The 20,583-nt window shown below is 47.5% G+C and overlaps 1 protein-coding gene across 11 annotated transcripts in view; it reads right to left on the bottom strand.

Annotated features, from left to right (window-relative positions):
- Positions 1-20,583, bottom strand: part of NAGLU (N-acetyl-alpha-glucosaminidase) — a 36,553-nt gene that overhangs the window by 4,787 nt on the left and 11,183 nt on the right. Inside the window, exons 3-8 of one of the 11 annotated variants that reach the window (XR_008310437.1) lie at positions 19,932-20,078; positions 18,992-19,077; positions 17,521-17,777; positions 12,491-15,035; positions 6,654-6,737; positions 4,900-5,046 (exon numbers count right to left, since the gene is read on the bottom strand). Coding sequence is in view for 1 of the 11 variants with exons in the window: in XM_053265710.1 (XP_053121685.1) it covers positions 13,819-15,035; positions 17,521-17,777; positions 18,992-19,077; positions 19,932-20,078 (1,707 nt within the window). In the remaining 10 variants the exon portion in view is untranslated. The other 10 variants (XM_053265710.1, XR_008310439.1, XR_008310446.1 and 7 more) reach the window with 10 other exon arrangements.

Raw genomic sequence — 20,583 nt, forward strand, 5'->3', positions numbered from 1 at the left:
GGCTATTGCTGGTGGGTACCTTGTGTTTCTTTTAGATTGAGAGCTCTTTTGGAACTGTTTTCTTATTATATTAGTTATAATATTTGCTGAACCCGCACAGAGCATCTGTGTGGTAGTTTACAGGGGCGTAGCTAGGGGAGAGGGGGCCCGTGTTCATCCCTCTCTCTGGCAGCCCTCCCCTCAGAGTGAGGGAGATAATGAAGAATAGGGAGGGATGGAGCTGGAGGGCCCTCAGGAGCTGGGGGCCCGTGTTCTTTGAACCCTTTCGCTCAATTATAGCTACGCCCCTGGTTAGTTTACTTACTTTTGGGGTTTAGTTGGGAGAATTTGATTGGTTGGTTGTTTCTTCTACACTCCCCCCCCCGCCTCCTTTCCCAGTCTCTCTTCCTGCCCTCCCTCCCCCTGCCTCCTTCCCCAGTCTCTTTTCCTGCCCTCTCTCCCCCGGCTTTTGCCCCAGTCTCTCTTCCTGCCCTCCTTCCCCAGTCTCTCTTCCTGCCCTCCCTCCCCCCGGTTCCTGCCCCAGTCTCGCTTCTTGCCCTCCCTCCCCATTCCCCTTCCAACCAGGCCTCCACTGCCAGCCACCCGCCAGCTTCTGCAAGTGGGCCACCGCCAGCCGCACGCTTCCCTAAGCGGCCAGCCGCCTTGCTGCCAGCTTCCCCAAATGGCCCACCGCTCTCGAGTCGAGAGTGGTGCCAAGGGCCGACTGGTGCCCAGCCAATTCAGTGCCTCCACTGCTCAGCCAATCAGCTGAGTGCCGGGACGCACTCTCCACATCAGGACGGGCACGTCTACGAGGATTAAATATATACATAATTTGAGTGGCCCCCATTTTGTTTCAGGATGGCGGATGGGGAGGGGGATACCCCACCAGGATATCCTAGGCCGCGTTCCCATGTCCTGTGAATTTGGTTTGTATCAAAATGTAAACAAAGGAGTTCTAAAGGGAAGGGCCTATACTTTGAATGCCTGCCATCTTGAACCAAGAGGGTGGATTAAATAAAACACCCCAATCAGGTCCTCCTTATCATGTGCTGTTAATTGGGTTTTCACCAGGCTGTAAACACAAAAGCTATTAGGGACATATACACAGAATCAAAAGGACTTCTTTTCAGTAGGTTAATATTCCTGCAGCCCGATTTACCAATGGGGCGGGGGCGGGGGGGGAAGAGGCGGCAGAGTAATCTGTACAATTTCAGACTGCAGGGGCAGATGTCTTTTTATTTTATTTTATTTTATTTTATTTTATTTTGAATGCTTCCTCATGTAAAAAACCAAAAACCTAACACATCAGAAAAAAACATTCTGTCCCAGTCTTTGCCTATCCCAAGTCCTTGTTTTCTATACAAGGACTTTTTAACGTAAGTGAGCATACATAAATGCAATTCCCCACAGGCAGTCTGGTGCGGTCCATTCTCAGGAGGATACTGACACCTCATGACCATCTCATTCTGCTGCAATTTTAGACCAGGCCACAGTTTATGCTTCTTGCCCTGCTAAGAGTGATCAAATACCACAGTCAAGGTTCAAGAGTGGACTAAACGGAGTCTTGAAACTTCTTAAGTATCCTGCAGTTCTAAGTATAATGAAGTCACTTTCTCATTTTTTTAAAGCACCATGTGCCTATAAATAAATAATATTAATTAATTCATTATTTTAATTAATTAATTAACTAACTAACTAACTAACTAACTAACTAACAACATTTTTCTTGGTAGATAGATGCTGTCAAGTCTCAAAAACCACAAGAAGCAGTAATGTGGTCAAGAGGGGAAGTGTGCCTGGCTAGAAACACACAATGCCAACTCAGAAAACACTTGACTTTTAACTGGAGAATCTCTTGAGATCAAAGGAAAAGCAAAAGAGGATGGAGGGAGCAGAACTCCTACACCTGAGAACCCATTAGCTGATGGAGAGTTACAGAGAAAATGTCTACTGCATGCAAACACACACATACAGAATGAAACTATAGAGGCAGTAGCTAGTAGCCATCATCATCAAAGGCATGACCTACTCCACCCGTTTGCTCTAGAAACCTTTGGCAGTAGATCTGGAAACTTTAATTCAGGTTTGCACTGTCAGGCTGCTCACTGAACACCAGTGGCGCACTTAGGTAATTTTGGCGCCCGGACCGCCCCTGCCACAAGGGCCCACCCGCTGCGAGGCCCCCCCTTGTAAAAAAAGAGAGAAAGAAACCTCCATTTGGGAGGGCCTGCCACCACTGCCCTGCTGCGTCAAACCACCAATCTTTCCTATAATTTAGCCACCATTTGTGTGCTGGGGGGTGGGTGGGTGGGGGGTGAGCTGAGCAGGCCTCCACTCCTGTGGTGGTGGTGGCGGCGGTGGGCGGAGCAGCCGCTGGGCCTGTCCGTCCAGCCCAGAGGCCCTTGAGAACTGCGCAGCGCTCCAGCATGCATGCACAGTTAGAATAGATCAGGCCTGCTCAACTTAGGCCCCCCAGCTGTCTTTGGACTACAGTTCCCATAATCCCTAGCCACAGTGGCCAATAGCCAGGGATTATGGGAGTTGTAGGCCAACATCTGCAGGAGGACCATAGTTGAGCAGGCCTGGAATAGATCATCACAAGCCTGTGATGTCAGGGCTCACTGTATGGACTAACTGCTTGGTAGCTGAGCAAGGGCTTGATACATCTCCTGGGTTTGCTAGCTGCCTGGGACTGCAAACATAGAGTTGTCAAGCATTTCTCAAGCCACAATATCTGGTGGGTTGCATGTGGCTTGGTGGGTCACACAATTGGGCCAGCCTGCTTTAAGGCAGTAGGTTAATCCATTGAAGCTGTTTCCTAGTTGATTATTTAATGAGGGGCAATTTTAATCACTGAGGCTGCAACTTATTTGTTTATTGGTATTTTTAGAATGCTTTTTCACCCACATGGACCTTAAAAGTGGCTTACAACTAAAAACACATAGACCTGTTTTTAAAGCACACAAAAAAGGGCACAATTCTTTAGAAGTTATCAAATAATTTTTTTAAGGAGTTACCTCATAAGTACAGCCCTGCTGGATCAAGCCCAAGGCCTTTCCAGTCCAGCATCCTGTTTCATATAGCGGACCACCAGATGCCTCTGAGAAGCCCGCAGGCAAGAGATGAGGGCACACCATCTCTCCCGCTGTTGCTCCCCTGCAACTGATATTCAGAGGCATTGTGCCTCTGAGGCTGGAGGTGGCCTATAGCCACCAAACTAGTAACCATTGATAGACCTGTCCTCCATGAATCTGTTCAGGCCCCTTTAAAGCCATTCAAGCTAGTAGCCATCACCACACCCTGTGGCAGAGTATTCCATGAATTAATTATGTGCTGTGTGAAAAAGTACTTCCTTTTGTTGGTCCTAAATTTCCTGGCCATCATTTTCATGGGATGACCCTCTTGTTCTAGTGTTGTGAGAAAGGGAGAAAAATTTCTCTCTGTCCACTCTCTCTACTCCATGTGTAATTTTATACACTTCTATCATGTACTCCCCATAGTCACCTCTTTTCCAGACTAAAAAGCCACATATCTTGCCTTTTAGGAAGGTGCTCCAGGCCCCTGATCATCTTGGTTGCCCTCTTCTACACCTTTTCTAATTTTACAATGTCCTTCTTAAGATACGGTGACCAGAACTGTATGCAGTACTCATTGAAGTCGTGTTCTCCCCACACCACTAATATGCACCACTTTACACTTGTTGACATTGAACTGCATTTGCCATTGTGTCACCCCCCTCACCCAGTTCCAAACTTCCAAAGTGCAGCCCCTCCCTTTTGTACAGGCTTTGCTTGCCCCAGAATGTATCCCAGTACCTAACAAATTGAAACCCCCTGCTCCTCACATCACTGTCTCATCCACACATTGAGACCCCTTGGATCCACCTCTCTCGCTGGCCCTGTGCCTGGAACAGGTAGCACTGTTTGTGCCACCTTTGTACATGGTTCTTCTATAAAAATTGGGTGGTTTCAAATGGCCAAATGCAGTACTCCAAATGCGGCTGCACCATAGATTTTTATAAGGGCATTATAATACTAGAGCCACCTAAAGGTACAGTGGGGAAATAACTTGCCTAGGGAGCAAGAGGTTGCTGGTTTGAATCCCCGCTGGTATTTTCCCCAGACTATGGGAAACAGCTATATCGGGCAGCAGCAATATAGGAAGATGCTGAAAGGCATCATCTTATACTGTGAGGGAGATGGCAATGGTAAACCCCTCTTGTATTCAACCAAAGAAAACCACAGGGCTATGTGGGCGCCAGGAGTTGGCACTGGCTCAATGGCACAACTATTATAATATTAGCATCTTTATTTTCAGTCCTCTTCCTAATGATCTCTAGCATGGAATTGGCCTTTTTCACAGCGGCCATGCACTGAGTCGACACTTTCAATGAGCAGTCCAGCACAACCCCAAAGGTCTCTCTCCTAGTCAGTCACTGACAGTTCAGACCTCATCAGTTTATATGTGCAGCTGGGGTTTTTTGCCCCAATATGCAGCACTACACTTGCTTACATTGAACCACATTTGCCATTTTGTTGCCCACTCACCCAGTTTGGAGAGATCCTTTTGAGGCGCCTCACAATCTGTTTTGGATTTCACTACCCTAGATAGTTTAGTGTTATCTGCAAATGTGGCCACTTCGCAGCTTACCCCAACTTATAGATCATTTATGAACATGTTAAACAACACTGGTCCCAAGACAGATCTCTGGGGGACCACACTTCTTACTTCCCTCCCTTCTGAAAACTTTCCATTTTTCCTAGCTCTTCTGCCCCAGATGTGTGTAGTGGACTGGGATATGCGGTGAGGGGGAAAGCAGTCTACCCATGTTCAGCGGTCTTTATGACTACTTCCCATGTTCCAGGGCTAAATACAAATGAAGCCCTTCCTACCATCCCTCACCACTAGCCTTCTTACCAGCTCTCTGTTCTGCAGTTGATTCAACTCTCTCCACTGCTCGTACTGAGTGGGTCTTTTGAGTGCCCAGCCCTGCCCATGACGAAGACACAGGACACTGAGGAAGGCGAGTTGCAGAAGCAGGCTCATCACTCTGGAAACAGCTGCCTGTAAGATGTAGTCACTGCAGATGAGAACGTGGCAAGTCACAGCTGAAGAGGCAGGTATGGAAGGAATCACATGTCACCTTTGCAGAACTGCTGCTGAATTGACTGCACGTGAAACCCCCCAGTTCTAAACCACAACTGAGACTGTGGCAAATAATTCTCAGGCGTGTATGTGTGTGTGGGGGGGGAGATAGGGGGCTTTTAATGACACCTACAAGCCTCACTCCCTGACTGGGGTCACCACCTGTGCCTGAAGCTATTCATGGAGATCTTGTTCCCCTCATGTTTCCCAGTATCAAGCCATTTAAAATCTCCAGATTTGCTTTCAATGGAGATTGAAATCTCTCAATGGAGATTGGAAGCCAATGCCTGGAAACTCCAGGCCAGTCCTGGAGGGCTGGCAGCCTCACCCTGGCTTCCTCCAAATTTAGCCAAAGAATGTCCCCCTTCTACAAACTAAGGGAGCTGCTAAGGGAGTTGGTACAAAAGATTAAAGCACAGGCACTGTTAACGGGGAGATGGGGCCAAGCTCTCATTTGAGCCAGAGTTGAGCACCAGAACCTACTCAATTATTTAAAGTACCAAGTAAATAACAATGCCTCTGAGCATGTCCAGAGTGACTTATCATCGGGGCTGAGGAACAACAGCCCACCCCCACACAGTACACACACATTGGGAATAGGGGGAAGAGTCTGGGCAAGGTCCATCACTCAGTGGAGAGCATCTTTTTTTTTTTTCATGCAGAAGGTCTCAGGTTCAATCCCTGGCGTTGCCAGCTGGGGCTAGGAAATACCCATAGGAAACCCTGGAGGGCCACTGCCAGTCAGAGTAGACAGTACTGAGCTAGATGGAACAATGGCTGGACTCAGTACAAGGCAACTACCTATATAAGTTTCTAGGACAAAAGGGAGAATGCAACTTTCAGGCAGGCTTGAGCCTTGGTCCAGCACTGATCCTTCTAGCAACTGGTTGGGATCAAGGCCTCAGAACCTGTTCTGAATGCCAGGGCTCAGATCTGGAGGGAGGCTTGAGCCCCAGCATCTCTCTTTTGAGAAATTAATCATCAGCCACCTCTTCCAATTCACTGATCTTTGCTTAATCAAAAACATATTTGGATGGGAAATCCTCAGATAAGCTCATGTTTGCTTGCCAAAATTCACATATTCTAATCTGGAATTTATAATAAAAATAATAAGAACAAAAACAAATATTGCATCAGGTTAATTGCATGTATTGTATTGCATTATTATTGCCCAGTGATTGATGTTGTTGGATTCCTTTGTGGGGGCGACCCTGAATTTTGAGTCCTGTCGATAGCATTGTAAGGAAATAATGCTGAACATTCCTTGTCAAGTTCAATAGTTTATATCAAATTTTCCTGGCATTTGTTAAACCAATAGTATTCATTGCTTGTTGTTGCACTAAGACAACATTAATTTGAATTTACTGCAAACAAAGTCAAATTAGGATAACTTGCCTAAGAATTCCCTCCCATCCCAAACATCATTTCACCTTGCTATCTATTTCACCTTGCCTAGAAAATTGGGGCTCCTTTTTTACCAGCTGACTCCACTCATCATGAAATTCCTGTTGAAAGAGATTCCTTACCTTTCCTGTCCTGTGTTTTCAGGATGTGAAGTCTGTGGAGTACATAGAAGACACCTTTCCCCCTTCCTTTATGTAGCTCTGAAGCTGGAAGGGGAGGGAAGAAAAAGAGCAAAGGAGTCACTACTTTCATCTGGTGGAGAGAGCAAGGGAAGTAGGTGGACACAGCATTTGTCAAGATAGCTACTTCAGTTCTGTCAAGGAGTTTGTTGTTGTGCCTCACAGCTCTCCCCACCACAATGCCCCCAACCCAACCTGTATCCCCTCAAGACTATTCTAACATTTAAAAAGCTTCCCTGTATTTCTTAGGCCTTCAAGGATGCTTCATATCTAATCTTAAAGCAAGGGTAATGCATCCATTTCTTTTAAGGAGGGAGGGGAAAATACGATCAATGTCACACTTGAAGTCACGGGCAATGAAGAGCTCTTGTCAAGCCTTTGTGCACAGTCTGAGATTGCTGCGCCCACACTGCTGGCGTCATGGCTAGTCGGCTACGACCCTGTCCATCAAGGACATCACCTGCTGCTCTGGGAACAAAGCATTCTTACCCAGGATGGAAATGGAACCAAGAAGCTCTGTATGGGATCATCTAATCTCGCCCTCTGCCCCAATGGACACCCTATCCTAAAAAATGATGCCTGTTCATTGCCCTTTCCTTTAAAGGATGGATATCTCTAGGCCAGTGGTTCCCAAACTGGGACCCTCCAGATGTTGCTGAACTACAGCTCCCATCATTCCCAGCCACAAAAAAATTGGTGGGTCGTCCTTCTAATGCTTCTCTGACTCCTTTCTAACTTTACCATGTTCTCTTGGGACCACCATGACCATGCTCAAAACTGAAGACAGGCCTCCAGATACTATGCAACCAGAGCTAAGTAGAACAGAACCTTTGGAAATGATGCTCTGATTTATACAACCCAAGATGGCATTCCGCTGTGTTGCTGCAGTATCACAGAGTTGGCTTATGTTTAACAAAGCACCCTCTGCATCTTTGGGAAGTAAGTGGGATTTAAATTCCTGGAAGTTTTCCACACCTGGAAAATTTATTTCGCATATTTTCCAGAATGGAGGTGTGCATTTACATATCAGACAAATGTACCCTGAAGTCCCTGCAAGCTATCAGGAAGCACTTCACACACAATTCAGGTCTTTCCATCAGGCATTAAGAGTGTAGCCCAATCTATATCCAGGTTAAAAAAACTGTTGCAGGGGAGAAACAGCAGGAGAGAGGGCATGCCTTCACCTCTTGCCTGTGGGCTCCCCAGAGGCATCTGGTAGCTAGTCTTGATGGGAGGAGAGCTGGTCTTGTGGTAAAGTACGTAAAGTTGGGCCATTGAGTCGGTGTCAACTCCTGGCACACACAGAGCCCTGTGGTTTTGTTTGGTAGAATACAGGAGGGGTTTACCATTGCCATCTCCTGTGCAATATGAATTGTCCCTTTTGCTAATCAGGGTCTGCCCTGGTTTGCATTTCAAGGGGAGACATGTGTGAGCACTGTAAGATATTCCCCTCTGGGAATGGGACTGCCCTAGGAAGAGCACCTGAATGCTTGCATGCAGAAGTTCCCAAGTTCCCTCCCTGACATCTGCAAAATAGGGCTGAGAGTCTCCTGCCGGCAACCTTGGAGAAGCCGCTCTGTGCCAGTCTGTGTAGACAATACTGTGCTAAATAGACCAATGGTCTGACTCAGTAGAACGCATCTTCCTATGGGAAAGAGGATGCTGGACTAGATAGGGCCTGGGCCTGATCCAGCAGGGCTGTTCTTAAGTATTAGCAAGTATTATCTGGCAAGGACTTTGTATCCCTAAATTCCGCAGTTGTACTATGCAAATGCAAGAACAATTTTCTAGCCCTGATAATTCCAAAGATCAGATCAGTCATGTTTGTCATGACTGTCAAAGATCAGATCAGTCATATGAGAGCCAGCGTGGTGTAGTGGTTAGAGTGCTGGACTAGGACCAGGGAGACCCGAGTTCAAATCCCCATTCAGCCATGATACTAGCTGGGTGACTCTGGGCCAGTCGCTTCTCTCTCAGCCTAACCTACCTCACAGGGTTGTTGTGAGGAGAAACTCAAGTATGTAGTACACCGCTCTGGGCTCCTTGGAGGAAGAGCGAGATATAAAATGTCAAATAATAATAATAATAATAATAATAATGTTTGGGCAATGCCTGGGAGTTATTTGCATTTGGCTTCAGGCTTCGGGGTAAATGTTGAGCGAAGCCACTTCTAAGTACACTTGCAGCATTGAGGGAAGCAGCCCCTCCCCTCTGCTGTCAGTTTTCTTTTTAAACAAGTCCATGTACAGGCTTCAGTGTTTTCCTTCTAACTAATGGGGGGCAGGGGGGGGAAGAGAGATAGAGCTCCCTGCAGAGATAGATCTGCATTTCTGAAGAGAGCAGGCCTCTTATTATGCTAATGATTCTAAGTCAGTGCCTCTCCCATTTGCTTTGGCGTTTTCGGAAAAAGCATCTTAAAACCAGCATTTAAAAAACCCGGACATATGTTGAAATAAGCTAGAATTCACATCACAAAGCCTGATTTGTGTGTGGAGTGGGACAGTGGGTCCAAAAATCTGAAAGGGACTTCAAGGTAAGTTTGGCTGGTGTGTGAGCACACACACTCTCTTCTGAAGGAGATCCGGCGCAGAAGCCGTGTGTGTAAAGCCTTCTGGTAAAATCTCAAAAGCTGAGCAGGGTGGGGTGGGGCAAAAACAAATGCCCTACCAGCCTTATCAGCTGTCTCCACAGGGCTTTCTGAGCTCAGGGCTGTGGCCAGTGTGGGCTTGTTAAATACATCAGCATTCAGTATCCAGGCAAGCCAATTCCTGGAGGCAATGCAAGATTGTGCAACTAACTCTTGCCTTCTCACTCACATGTGGGATTTCACTTGCCATTCCAGTTGTCCTCTTATCTGCATCTTATCTGCATCTGCAACACCCAGAACTTTGGACAATCAAAAGGGGAAAGAAACAGAAGAAGATAGTCCAATTCTGGTGGCAAGTTAATCAACATAAACTGCAATGCTTGAGTAAAGCTGGTGCATAGACCATGGGATCTGAAGATATTAGCAACACTTTAAAACTAGAGCTATAAACAGAGGAGGGTGTTAAAAATTGAGCCCAAAGACCCCTTCATATAAAGTCACCTTTTGTCAAGTGATGCATTGGCGGCTCTTCTTTTGTGTCTGGATGTTAGTCCGCTTCTGCACATATTTAGCACACTTCTAGACTGAACATATACAGTAAAGCTGCCCGATTCCAAGTTAGACCTCTGGGCCACCAAGCCCACGATTGCTTACTTGATTGGTAGTGGTTTTCCGGGGTCTCAGGTCTCAACTTGAGATCCTTTTTGCTGGAGGCACTGTGGACCGTACCTGGGACATTGTGCATGTGAAACCTCATTCTCCACCATTGAGCAATAATGGACCCATCCCCAGGCATATGAAGCTGTTTTATACGGAGTCAGACCACTGGTCTATCTAGCTCAGTACTGTCTGCGCTGACCAGCCTTGGCTCTCCGGGGTTTCAGACACAGACCTTAGCAATGGACCCATCCCCAGATGTATGAAACTGCCTTATACTGTATTTACCTGAATCTAAGACTAGGTCGTTTCCAAATTTTTGGTTAGAAATCAATAGGTCATCTTAAATTCAGAGCCCTGTTCCTTTTAAGTAAGTGTAGGTGTCACCTGTATTTAGCCTCTTTTTAAGGGGATCTTCTTAAATTCAGAATCATCTCCAATTCGGGTCAATATGGTACTGAGTCAGACCATGGGTCCCTCTAGCTGAGTATTGTTTACACCGACTGGCAGTGGCTCTCCAAGGTTTCAGGCAGGGGTCTTTCTCATGGGTTTTCCTATCTCCCTGGAATTGCCATGGGACCTTCTGCATGCAAAGCATCTCTCTATCACTGAGATATGTCCCCTCTGTTAGTTACTGGCTGAATATATGAAACTGCCATATAGCGAGTCAGACCAGGGGTCCAACTAGTTCGGTACTCTCCACACTGACTGGCAGCAGCACTCTGGAGTTCAGATGCCAGAGTCTGAACCTGGGTCTCTACCTGCAAAGCATATCGTCTCCCATAAAGCTATCGGCCACCTGTTCCCCACAAACAAAGCTGACACCACTATTTAAGATCCAGAGAATTTTAATTATCAACATCCCAATAGTCCCACCGTACAGAGATGCTGCTGAATGAAAGGGCGGGTGGGGGGGGGATGAGGCAGTTTTTCCACAAATTGTATTCCAATAAGCCATCCAGCAATAGCCTATATTATAACATTGATCCAGAACTGCAACAGAGTGGTAGAGTAAGCTTACATGTTAAAAAAAAAAAGCAAAAGTTAACAGCTCTGCTAAACTGTGGCGGTCAGAACTCTTTGCAATATTTCAGTGACTGGGGCCTAGTTAAGAACCCAGGAGATACGCACTGCCTCCAACAAGTGCTATCTTGTGCCAGCAATCCATGCAGAAGATAAATTTAAACACTTTAAGGATGCGCATCTCTCTCAACATGTGAAATGTTTTGCACACGAGTTGTGTAACCCAGAAGAAATGTTTAAGCATTGCTCTCTGCCATGGGGATCACCTATACAAGTAAGGGCTTTGCAGCAGCCTTTGCAATCTTGAGTAGCATCGCTTCTTGGGTAACATGCTCATCAGTCCCAACTAGTGCTGCCATGTGCTCTGCAGACAGTAAATTTCTATTCTGAAATCTGTAGTTACACTCAGGACTGTTTGATTTTTCCACACTCCCAGCAGAAACTGATATTAGGCACAGAGATCAACATCAAGATAATCTCAGCTTCCTTTGTGTAAGTCAAGTTACTAGTGCTTCAAGCTTGCAGAAAGGTTGCAACCAAGGTTACTTGGTTGAATCTCGTTAAGGAGGCAGGGTGGGGTGCTGAAGCAGGGCTTCACTGCCGAGGACTGCTTGTTGTCTGTCCCTCCCCGTTACCAGAAACAGAATTATGCAAAATAAGTACATCTACTATGTAAATATGCTGATCTGCATCATTTCACCAGATCACAGCATTCCAGTTGTCTTTATAAGGTGCAAAAGTGCAAAGAGCCCTCATTGTGCCCCCCTTTTACCACAAAAGGGCACGTTTATAAAGATATCAGACCAGAACTAGTTACAGAAATGAGGCATCATTATGAACATAGACAACAGAAATGATGGGATATGCAACAAAATGTTCCATCACCCCAACCTTAATGCCCACCTCCAAGATAGGCAACCCCAGTCAGGGAGGGTTAATGGCTCCAGCAGGCCAATTCCTTCCCCCCTGTTCACTGCCCCTGTGTTCTTTTCCTCAATACCAGCATTCTGTCGCTGCTAGAGGAAACTGAGCATGCTCAGCCCACATCAGGCTGGGTGTTTTTTTGTGTGGGGGGGGATTTGCTTTTTATTTTACAAAAGTATGTACTTCTGAATACCTAGGGTGACTGCTGAACACTTATAAATCACTCATTTGTCTCTGGGTGGCCCTGTTTTGTTTCCCATCTGATGGGCACTCAAGCACCTGAGTTCACCATTATATAAGATACATGTACATATGTTAACTTGTCCCATAGTCACTCAGGAGTAGTAAGGCACTGAGAAAAGTCAGAGAGGCAGTGAGAGAACTCCTTATGAAAGATAAAATTATTAGGGGTATGAAAGGAATATCGGACAAGCTTCCTTGTATTTGTCATTAGTACTAACAATGTAGAAGGGGTGGGCGCAGTTCAAGATCACAGCCTCAGCTGGCTAGCTTACTTGTTTTGGGCCTTCCTTCTGAGTTTTCTTCCTTCCTCCACCCCCACCCCACCCCCAGTATTTCCAACTCCTACCTCCAAATTCTGAAGAAAGAACCATACAGTGTTCCCTCTAACAGGGATTCCCAGACGTTGTTGACTACAATTCCCAGAATCCCCAGCTGTAATGGCTTTTGCTTGGGGGTTATGGGAGTTGTAGTCAACAACGCCTGGGAATCCCTGTTAGAGGGAGCACTTCTCCCATACCTTCCCCACTCTATGGAAGGCCCAAAGTCCTACCCCAAACCAGCTGCACTGTCATTCTGGAATGATGCAACTCTTATTCAGAACCTAAAATTTGAAGGCGAAGCTCCAGCTTCTCTGCCTCAAGCATCCCTTGCTCACCTTGCAGCATCCCTTGGCACAAAAGGGAGTCCAGGTGTAATAGTCTCAAGCACAACCCCCTCCCTATTTGGGCTCAAGGTTATTTCTTAGATCAACAAGCAGGCTGACCAACAAACAGTCCCCCAGAAGGACTAGAACGCTGCAGTCCAACATACAGTGTACCCTTTCATCTTTGGGCAACATGGAGGGCAAGGAAGCATGCCTAGGTTTTTGGTCTCAAGCCCTGTAATGACCTTCTAGCTTCTCCAATGCTTCTGCTGGAACGTATGGCTTGGCTTGCAGAAGCCATCTGGAGCAATCTGCTCTGCAGGCACCTTTTGCAGTGCACCAGTGTCTGCTTGTGGGACACTATGATTGGACTGCAGAGGATAACATGTGGATGGCCCTAGAGCAGGGAGCTGGATGAGAAGGCCTTGCATAACCTTCCAACTCTGATTAAGGCATTAAAGCCTATTCCCACCCGCTCCACAAGCTCAATCTGAGAACCTAAAAGCCTATCTAGTCCAGCATCCTGTTTCACACAATGGCCCACCAGATGCCCACAGGCAAGAAGTGAGGACATGCCCTCTCTCCTGCTGTTGCTCCCCTGCAACTGGTATTGAGAGGCAACTTGCCTCTGAGGCTGGAGGTGGCCTCTAACCACCAGCTCTGGTACATGTGAATAATGAGGACAAGTTCCACCAAGCATGTGCTGAAGTTCCTGACAATTGCCACCAACCACCGCCAGCCTTTACACATCAGGAACTAGGATGCGGAGCTTCCTGGTCAAAGGACACGCCTTCCCTGAAGGCTTTAGCCCCAGGATATCTTTTTCTGCCAACTGGTCACTGCCCTCCCCGTTTCCTGCCAGCTCCAGTATATCTTGGATGTTGGATTGTGCACTGAAAAAAAAAGTCACCATAGCAAGCTGGGCAGGGTCAGATCTTGCTCAGAGGAGAAATGAAAGTCAAGAACAGTGGCTGGGATGGATGGTCCAAAGAGCTAAGCTGAGAAGAGCCTCTCCCCACAGGAAGTCTCCTTCAGGCTGCCCCCAAATGGCCTTGCTTCATAGCAGCAGGGAAATATTTGAGAAATATTTTCTTGGCAATCTCCAGCGTGTTGCCAGTAGCCTTGGCTGGGTACCGTTTCCCATTGTAGATAAATCCTCGCTCCACTTGGAAAACAGCTTGGTTGAATTGGCTCTGGTGGAAGGGCGTTCCAGTGTTGAGGCACTCCACCAAAGTGGACACAAAGAGGCTCCAGCGCACCCCATAATAGTCCAGGACCAGCCCACCAAACTGCTTATTGGCATAGTCCAAGATGTTGCCATTGGGGCCCCAAAGAGTCAGCTGGTTGCGCGCATTGAGGTCATACAGCTCTGCCTCTTTGTCACTGGTGGCCATTAGGCGGGCAGCTTCTAGCCAGCGGCCCAGCAAGAACCGGCCATCGCTGGCCAGGAGGCTATCCAGTTCTGGGAGGAGGTCATAGACCAGCACACCACCAGTAGTCAGGAGCTGCGACAGCATGTGGCCCTGAAAAGCCTGCTTGAGTTCCAAATAATAGTTGCTCACCAGCTGCTGCATGGCCTGGCGTGTCACGTCCACCAGGTCATAGCAGAAGGGGCTGCTAGCGCCGAGCTCACTGGCTGAACTTTGCAAGAGCCTCCAGGCTTCATAGACATCGCTCTGGTTGTACCAGAGCTCCGTGTTCATCCGCAAGGAAGGACGGTGCACGAGCGGGCTGCGGTTGTGGTTGACGCAAGCCCCCGAGCAGTTGTAGACGCTCCGGAGCAGCAGCTGCCAGGCTGCCGTGGCCTCTGCATTCCCAGTTCCGTAGCGCTGGGTGGCGTATTCAGTCACCCAATGCTGAAGATCCACCGGCTCCTTACGCCAGCCCAGATCTGTCATGAGCTCATACATCACGTCGTTCTGCTCAATGCCTTCAGGGGTCAGGCCAATGCCCACCATGGTGGAGTTGAGAAAGTCCCTGGCTGCGAAAGGGCCGTGGTTGATGCTCTCCGCTGTGCCGAAAAGGCCATGGTTGCCCCCAAAGTTGTGAAGCATGCACCAGATGAAGGGCTGCCCATAGAAGGACTCTGTCCAAGAATAGACTGGCTTGGACTCAGCAAAGAGGTCCAGCACTACCATCCTGCCGAGAGGCACACCCTGCAGGAGGGCTCGGACTTGGGCCGGCTGCCAGAAGTCGGGCTGGTGCTGGAAAAGCCAGCCTTGCATTAGCCACACAGCGCTGGGGTCAGCTGCGGGGAGAGATGGCACTGATTAGTGTGTATGAGAGAGAACAAGAGAGCCCAATAAGGTTTAGGTGGACAGTTATTTACCAAACTGCATTGCCCTTTAAAAATCCTATACTCTTCTCACCAAGGAGAGTCTACTACAATATATAAACATTGCCTTGGTTTCCTGTTGCAAAGAAACCTGAGAAATGTAGTTTCCTGTGTTATGTTAAAAACTCACTGCTCACAGAAGTACAATTCTTAAGATTTCCTGCACTGGAAAACCACGACCAGTTAAATTGATAGTATAAACAACTGGAGAAACCAGTGTGATGTAATGCTTGGGACTCAGACTGGGGAAGTCTGGGTTCAAATTGCTACCAGCCAAAAAACTCAGTGGGTAGCTTTGTGCAAGTCACTTTCCCGCAGGCTAACCTACCTCACAGGGGTTTGTAAGGATAAAATAAGAGAATGATGCACATGCTGCCCTTAACCCCTTGAAGAAAGGATGGGATTTTTAAAAATTACTATTTTTAAAATCACATTAATTTGAAGCCATCATCTTGCTTTAGCATCAAAGCTTGCCAAAAATGGAGGCAAACTAGTCATAGCACCATTATATTCAGAAATGGGTGCATTTCATCATTTTGGTGTCCTGAGAATCTCTGCTATTTAAAAGGAACTAATCAAAATCTCTAGCACTTATTTTCTTAGCCATAAGCTTGCTGTGTTGTGCCTGGTGAAGTCTTAAAAAAGAAGAAGAAGAAGAAGAAAAAAGCCCCAACAACCCACCCCTATGCAAACCACTTCCAATACTTAGGAAATGTGCTATAACGTTTAAAATACAAAATACAAAGAACTTTCAGAATGAGCGGGGCTTCAGTGTCCCGTATAGCTTCTAGCCCTCATATTATGCAGAGGGAAATACGGACATGATACAGTGACTTTACTGAAGTTAAGCAGGTCTAGGTATGGTTGATAACTGGATGGGAGACCACCTTGGAACCCCAAGTATGCCGCCTTGGGTTCCATGATGGAAGACAGGCAAGTGTTCTGGGCATCATATCAAGCTGCCTTATTCCAAGTCAGACTATTGGACCATCTAGCCCAGTACTATCTACCCAGACAGCCAGTAGCTCTTCAAAGTTGGGGCCTTTCCCAGACTTGCTACCTGAGATCCTTCTAACTGGAGATGCCAAAAATGGAACCTATGACCTTCTACACATAAAGCATGTCCTCTGCCACTGAGCCATGGCACCGACTGATGGGAGGAGCTAATCTTGTGGTAGCAAGCATGGCGTGTCCCCTTTGCTGTGCAGGGTCTGCCCTGGTTGCATATGAATGGGAAATGACCTGTGAGAGCACTGTGTTCCCCTAAGGGGATGGAACTGCTCTGGGAAGAGCATCTGAGCAGTGTTCTCTCTAATTTTTTTCATCTGCGTGTGGAATGAGTTTTGTTCTGGGCGGCAGTATCAAGGCAGTGCGCGCGCATGTGCATTTAGAATGGGGCTTTCCTGATTCAACCTGAGTGGGATCTAAACTGAAATAGCTGAGTGGACATCCAAAAAATTGTGAGCTTGTGCACATGGGCATGCTTTAGAGGGAATACTGCATCTGAGGTTCTAAGTTCCCTTCCTGGCATCTCCAAGATAGGGCTGAGAGAGATTCCTGCCTGCAACTTTGGAGAAGCCGCTGCCAGTCTGTGTAAACAATACCTGGTGAGGCTATTCCCACGATCAACGGAAAGTGGGCTAAGAGAGCTTATCCCACTTTCTGTGGATCATGGGAACCACCGGGCTTGCGGGTGAGCCTGGTATACCCAAGGCAGCTAGCCCACCTAAAACACCCTCCCCTTAAATGAGGTTAATGGAGCAAGCGCTCCATTAACCTCATTTCGTTGCTCGGGTGTTGCCGCAGCACACAGCAACACACGAGTAGACCCTCTGGCCGGGAGGCTGCAAGCGTCCCCCTGGGCTCAGGGGTCTCTCCAGGATGTCCTGCACACTCACATGGGGCTTCCTTGGAGTTACATCCTGGAACTACACGAAGCCGGCAGCCATGTGGGCAGCCCATCCGGCTGCCCAGCTACAAGCAGCTGCTTGTTTGTGGGGAGACCCGTCACCCGGCTAAGCCTGCTCTCCCTGCAGAACCCCGTCAGGCGCTTCGCACGTGTCATGTGAAGCGCCTTGGTATAAGGCAGCTTTCTATGTTCCTATGTTACACTCTGCAGAGCAACTCCCAGTCAGCCACAGGAGCAGAGAATCTACTTCATCAGCTTAAACCATTCCGATTATGGAATGTCAGTTATTTTAATGCAGAATATGGATTTTTTTTAATTTAAAGAAAGAGCTGGCCCTTTTGGCACACAGAGCCCTTTCTAGACAGTAATCTGCCATACGAAACCCTCCAGAGGAAAGGCTTCCTTGGCTTACCACCCCCTAAAAAGGCTGAAGGGATGTAGACAAGAGATCCTTGATTGAGCAAGGGGAAGCAGGAGAACCCATCATACCTCCGGTCATGGAGCGGAAGACAGCTGCGCTGACCTTGGTCAGGTAAGTGGGATCCGATGAGAGTGGACGCATCTCGTTGAAGGTGTCAGCACTATACACATGGTCTGTTCCAAACTCCTTGATCAGCTCCTTCAGGAAGAGGGTCCCAATGACCTGGAACATGGGATCTTCAGGCGACAGGAGGTAGGCACATGAGTAGGTGCAGTCAAAATGACTCCAGCTTCCCAGCCGCGTGGCATTGATCCGGGGGAAAACCCTGCAACAGGGAACAGAAATCCAGGAAGGAACTGCAAAGTGGAATGCGATGTCCTCTTTATTGTGTGCAAGGGGAGGTACAAAACAGCTTCTGCCAGAGGCCTTAGAATCAAGACTGGGAGAGGAAATTCCAAAGGTTGGAAGGGACAAGGATGCCATGCCAGGAATAATTCCTGCAGTCAGCCTTTTGCCTTCCTCACTCGCCTACTCCACTTCCAACTGTATACATTCCTTGGTCAGTGGTCACTCGTTTGCAATAGTTAGATTGGAAGAAGAGAAATAGTGAGGCTCATGGCTGCCTGAAACCACATCCTCCAACCTAGGAACCCTGTTTTGGCATCCCAGATGCAAGATTAGTCCCAAAGGGAAATACACACTGTACATGCTCAGAAGTTCTCTTTCCAAAGCAGGGGTGTAGCTATAATTGAGCAAATGGGTTTGAAGAACCCGCCCCCCACCCCCAGATTCTGAAGGCCCCCCAGCTCCATCCCTCCCTATTTTCTTCATTATCTCTCTCACTCCGAGGGGCCTCTGCAGAGAGGTGAACATGGGCCCCCTCTCCCCTAGCTACGCCCCTGTTCCAGAGCTCTTACTTTACTTGTTCCTGAATTCTTGCCCAGGAATTCATTCTTTTTTAGTCAGGCCTTCCAGAGTTTTTCAGTGGTTCTTAAATTATGTCAGCTGGTTTTAATTTTGGAACATTTAATAGCAATTTTAATTGGCTCTTTTGACTGCTTGTTATTTTAATCGATTGCTGCTTTTCTTTATTGTAAACCACCCAGAGCTATTTCCATCAACATATAACATTTTTTAAAAATCTTGTTTCCCCAATTGCTTTTATTTTATTATTCATTCATTAAATATACTGCCTAACTCCAAAGGCTCTAGGCAGTTCACAAAAACAAACACAACAAAATAAAACAAACTGTTAAAAACAACAATTTAAAAATGCCAAACATTCAGAGATTACTAAAAGCCTGGCAGGAAAAAAAAGTGTCTTAAGGGCTCTTTTGAAAGCTGGCAAAGATGTTAAACCACGCATGTCTATATTTGTGCCTACATACACATACCCCATCTCACCCATTCCCCAAATGTCCAATATGCTTTGAGCTGCTCCTCCTCTCTTGCTTGGGCCCCAGCAAGGACTCATGCAGCCTCTCACACACCACAGCCACACCATCCTTCCCCCATGCTTAAAGCATGGCTAATGTTTACCTTAAGACGCCACTGGGGATGTGTCCCGAGAAGGCAGGCAGCACTGTCAGCATTCCCAGGCTTCGCATTCTCTCCAGGATCCTGTACTGGGAAGGCAGAGAGGACAGGATGGAGCAGTGCAAAGAGGCCTGCGGAGAAGCCTATGCTGCACCCTGCTAAGCCTGCAAATTAGCCTCAGCAAAAGACATGCTTTCAAGGCAGGCTTTGGCGAGGGTTGCCATATTCCGGCTTTCCAAATCCAGGTGCCTAATTTGCATATCATGTAAACTGGCTTGAAAATGTTTTTTGAGCAGAATAGTGACTGCACGTTCTGTTCCATAACTCCGCTTCTACAAGGTCTAGAGCTTAGCTTTTTTCTTTTTCTTTTTTTAAAGAAAGCTGAAATCCGGGCAAATCTGGGTGGACTAAGCAATCTGAGTGAGATGCTTAAAAACTGGGTGAAACCTGGAATTTCAGGGGGCATGGCAACTCATCATAGCTTTGGCCCTCAAAACTGCAGACCCCCCCTCCCCGCCAAACTATCTGTGATGCAAGAGATCTGTGATCAGATCTCCAGAGGTTTTTGTTCTTTTACTTAAATGCACCTGCAGGGGACTGCCAATTTACTGGGGCAGGTAAGAATTTAGCCCTTTCCCTTGTGCAGTTTCTTCCACCCCACTCTTAGCCCCACAGTGCAAAAATGCGAGCATTAGGGATGCACCACATTCTGTATGATAACTGAACAGGACAGACAGAGGTCTAAGCAACCAGGGCTGCCCTCCCCTCATGTCCAGTGTGGCCTTTCACCGTGCTACACCAGCTCCCACCACTTAGATGAGGACGGAGGCAGTGGTGGGTCTTTATGCATACCCAGACTGAAGCACGCTGAAGGAAAAGAAACAAGGACTATAACTAAAAGGGAACAGGGAAGAAGACCAGGAGCACAGGCCCAGGGTGCTACCTGCAAGTAGAGCTGCTTCAGGTACCATGAGAGCGGCAATGGCCCTGCCCAGGTGTGGAGGTTCCCCATCCGGTTCCAAGCCAGGAAGGCTGGGCCAGTGAAATACTCGTCAATTTCTGACTGGTTAAGACCCAGGGACAAATATACCTGGAGGCAGAGAAAAGGAAGGAGGGACAGGAGGTTTCACCATAGGTACACAAAATGGCAGTTGATTACAAGACTTAAGACATCAGCCCTCATTGTGGGCTAGACAACCTCCCCCACCGGCCAAAGACACACCTAGGCAGGGAATACAGCAATACAGTACATAAGAAACCTAAAGACTGGGGTGGTGGGGGAGTCAGAAATAAGGACCAGGCTTGCAAAGAAGCATGTGTCTCTCCCACAGTTTTGTTCTGCAGCACAAAGCCAGAGATGCTCGGCTCTCTTTGGTTCCAGCCATGGCTGCAAAGCCCAGGGCATGGCTTGAGGGCACACAATGCAGTCGCCTTCTTGAAGCTAAGCAGGTTTGAGTCTAATCAGCACCTGGATAAGTCACCACTGGGAGGAGAGCTGGTCTTGTGGTAGCAAGCATGACTTGTCCCCATAGCTAAGCAGGGTCTGCCCTGGTTGCATATGAATGGGAGACTTGATGCGTGAGCGCTGTAAGATA

Source organism: Hemicordylus capensis, chromosome 6 (genome assembly GCF_027244095.1).
Source record: "Hemicordylus capensis ecotype Gifberg chromosome 6, rHemCap1.1.pri, whole genome shotgun sequence".
NCBI lineage: Eukaryota > Metazoa > Chordata > Lepidosauria > Squamata > Cordylidae > Hemicordylus > Hemicordylus capensis.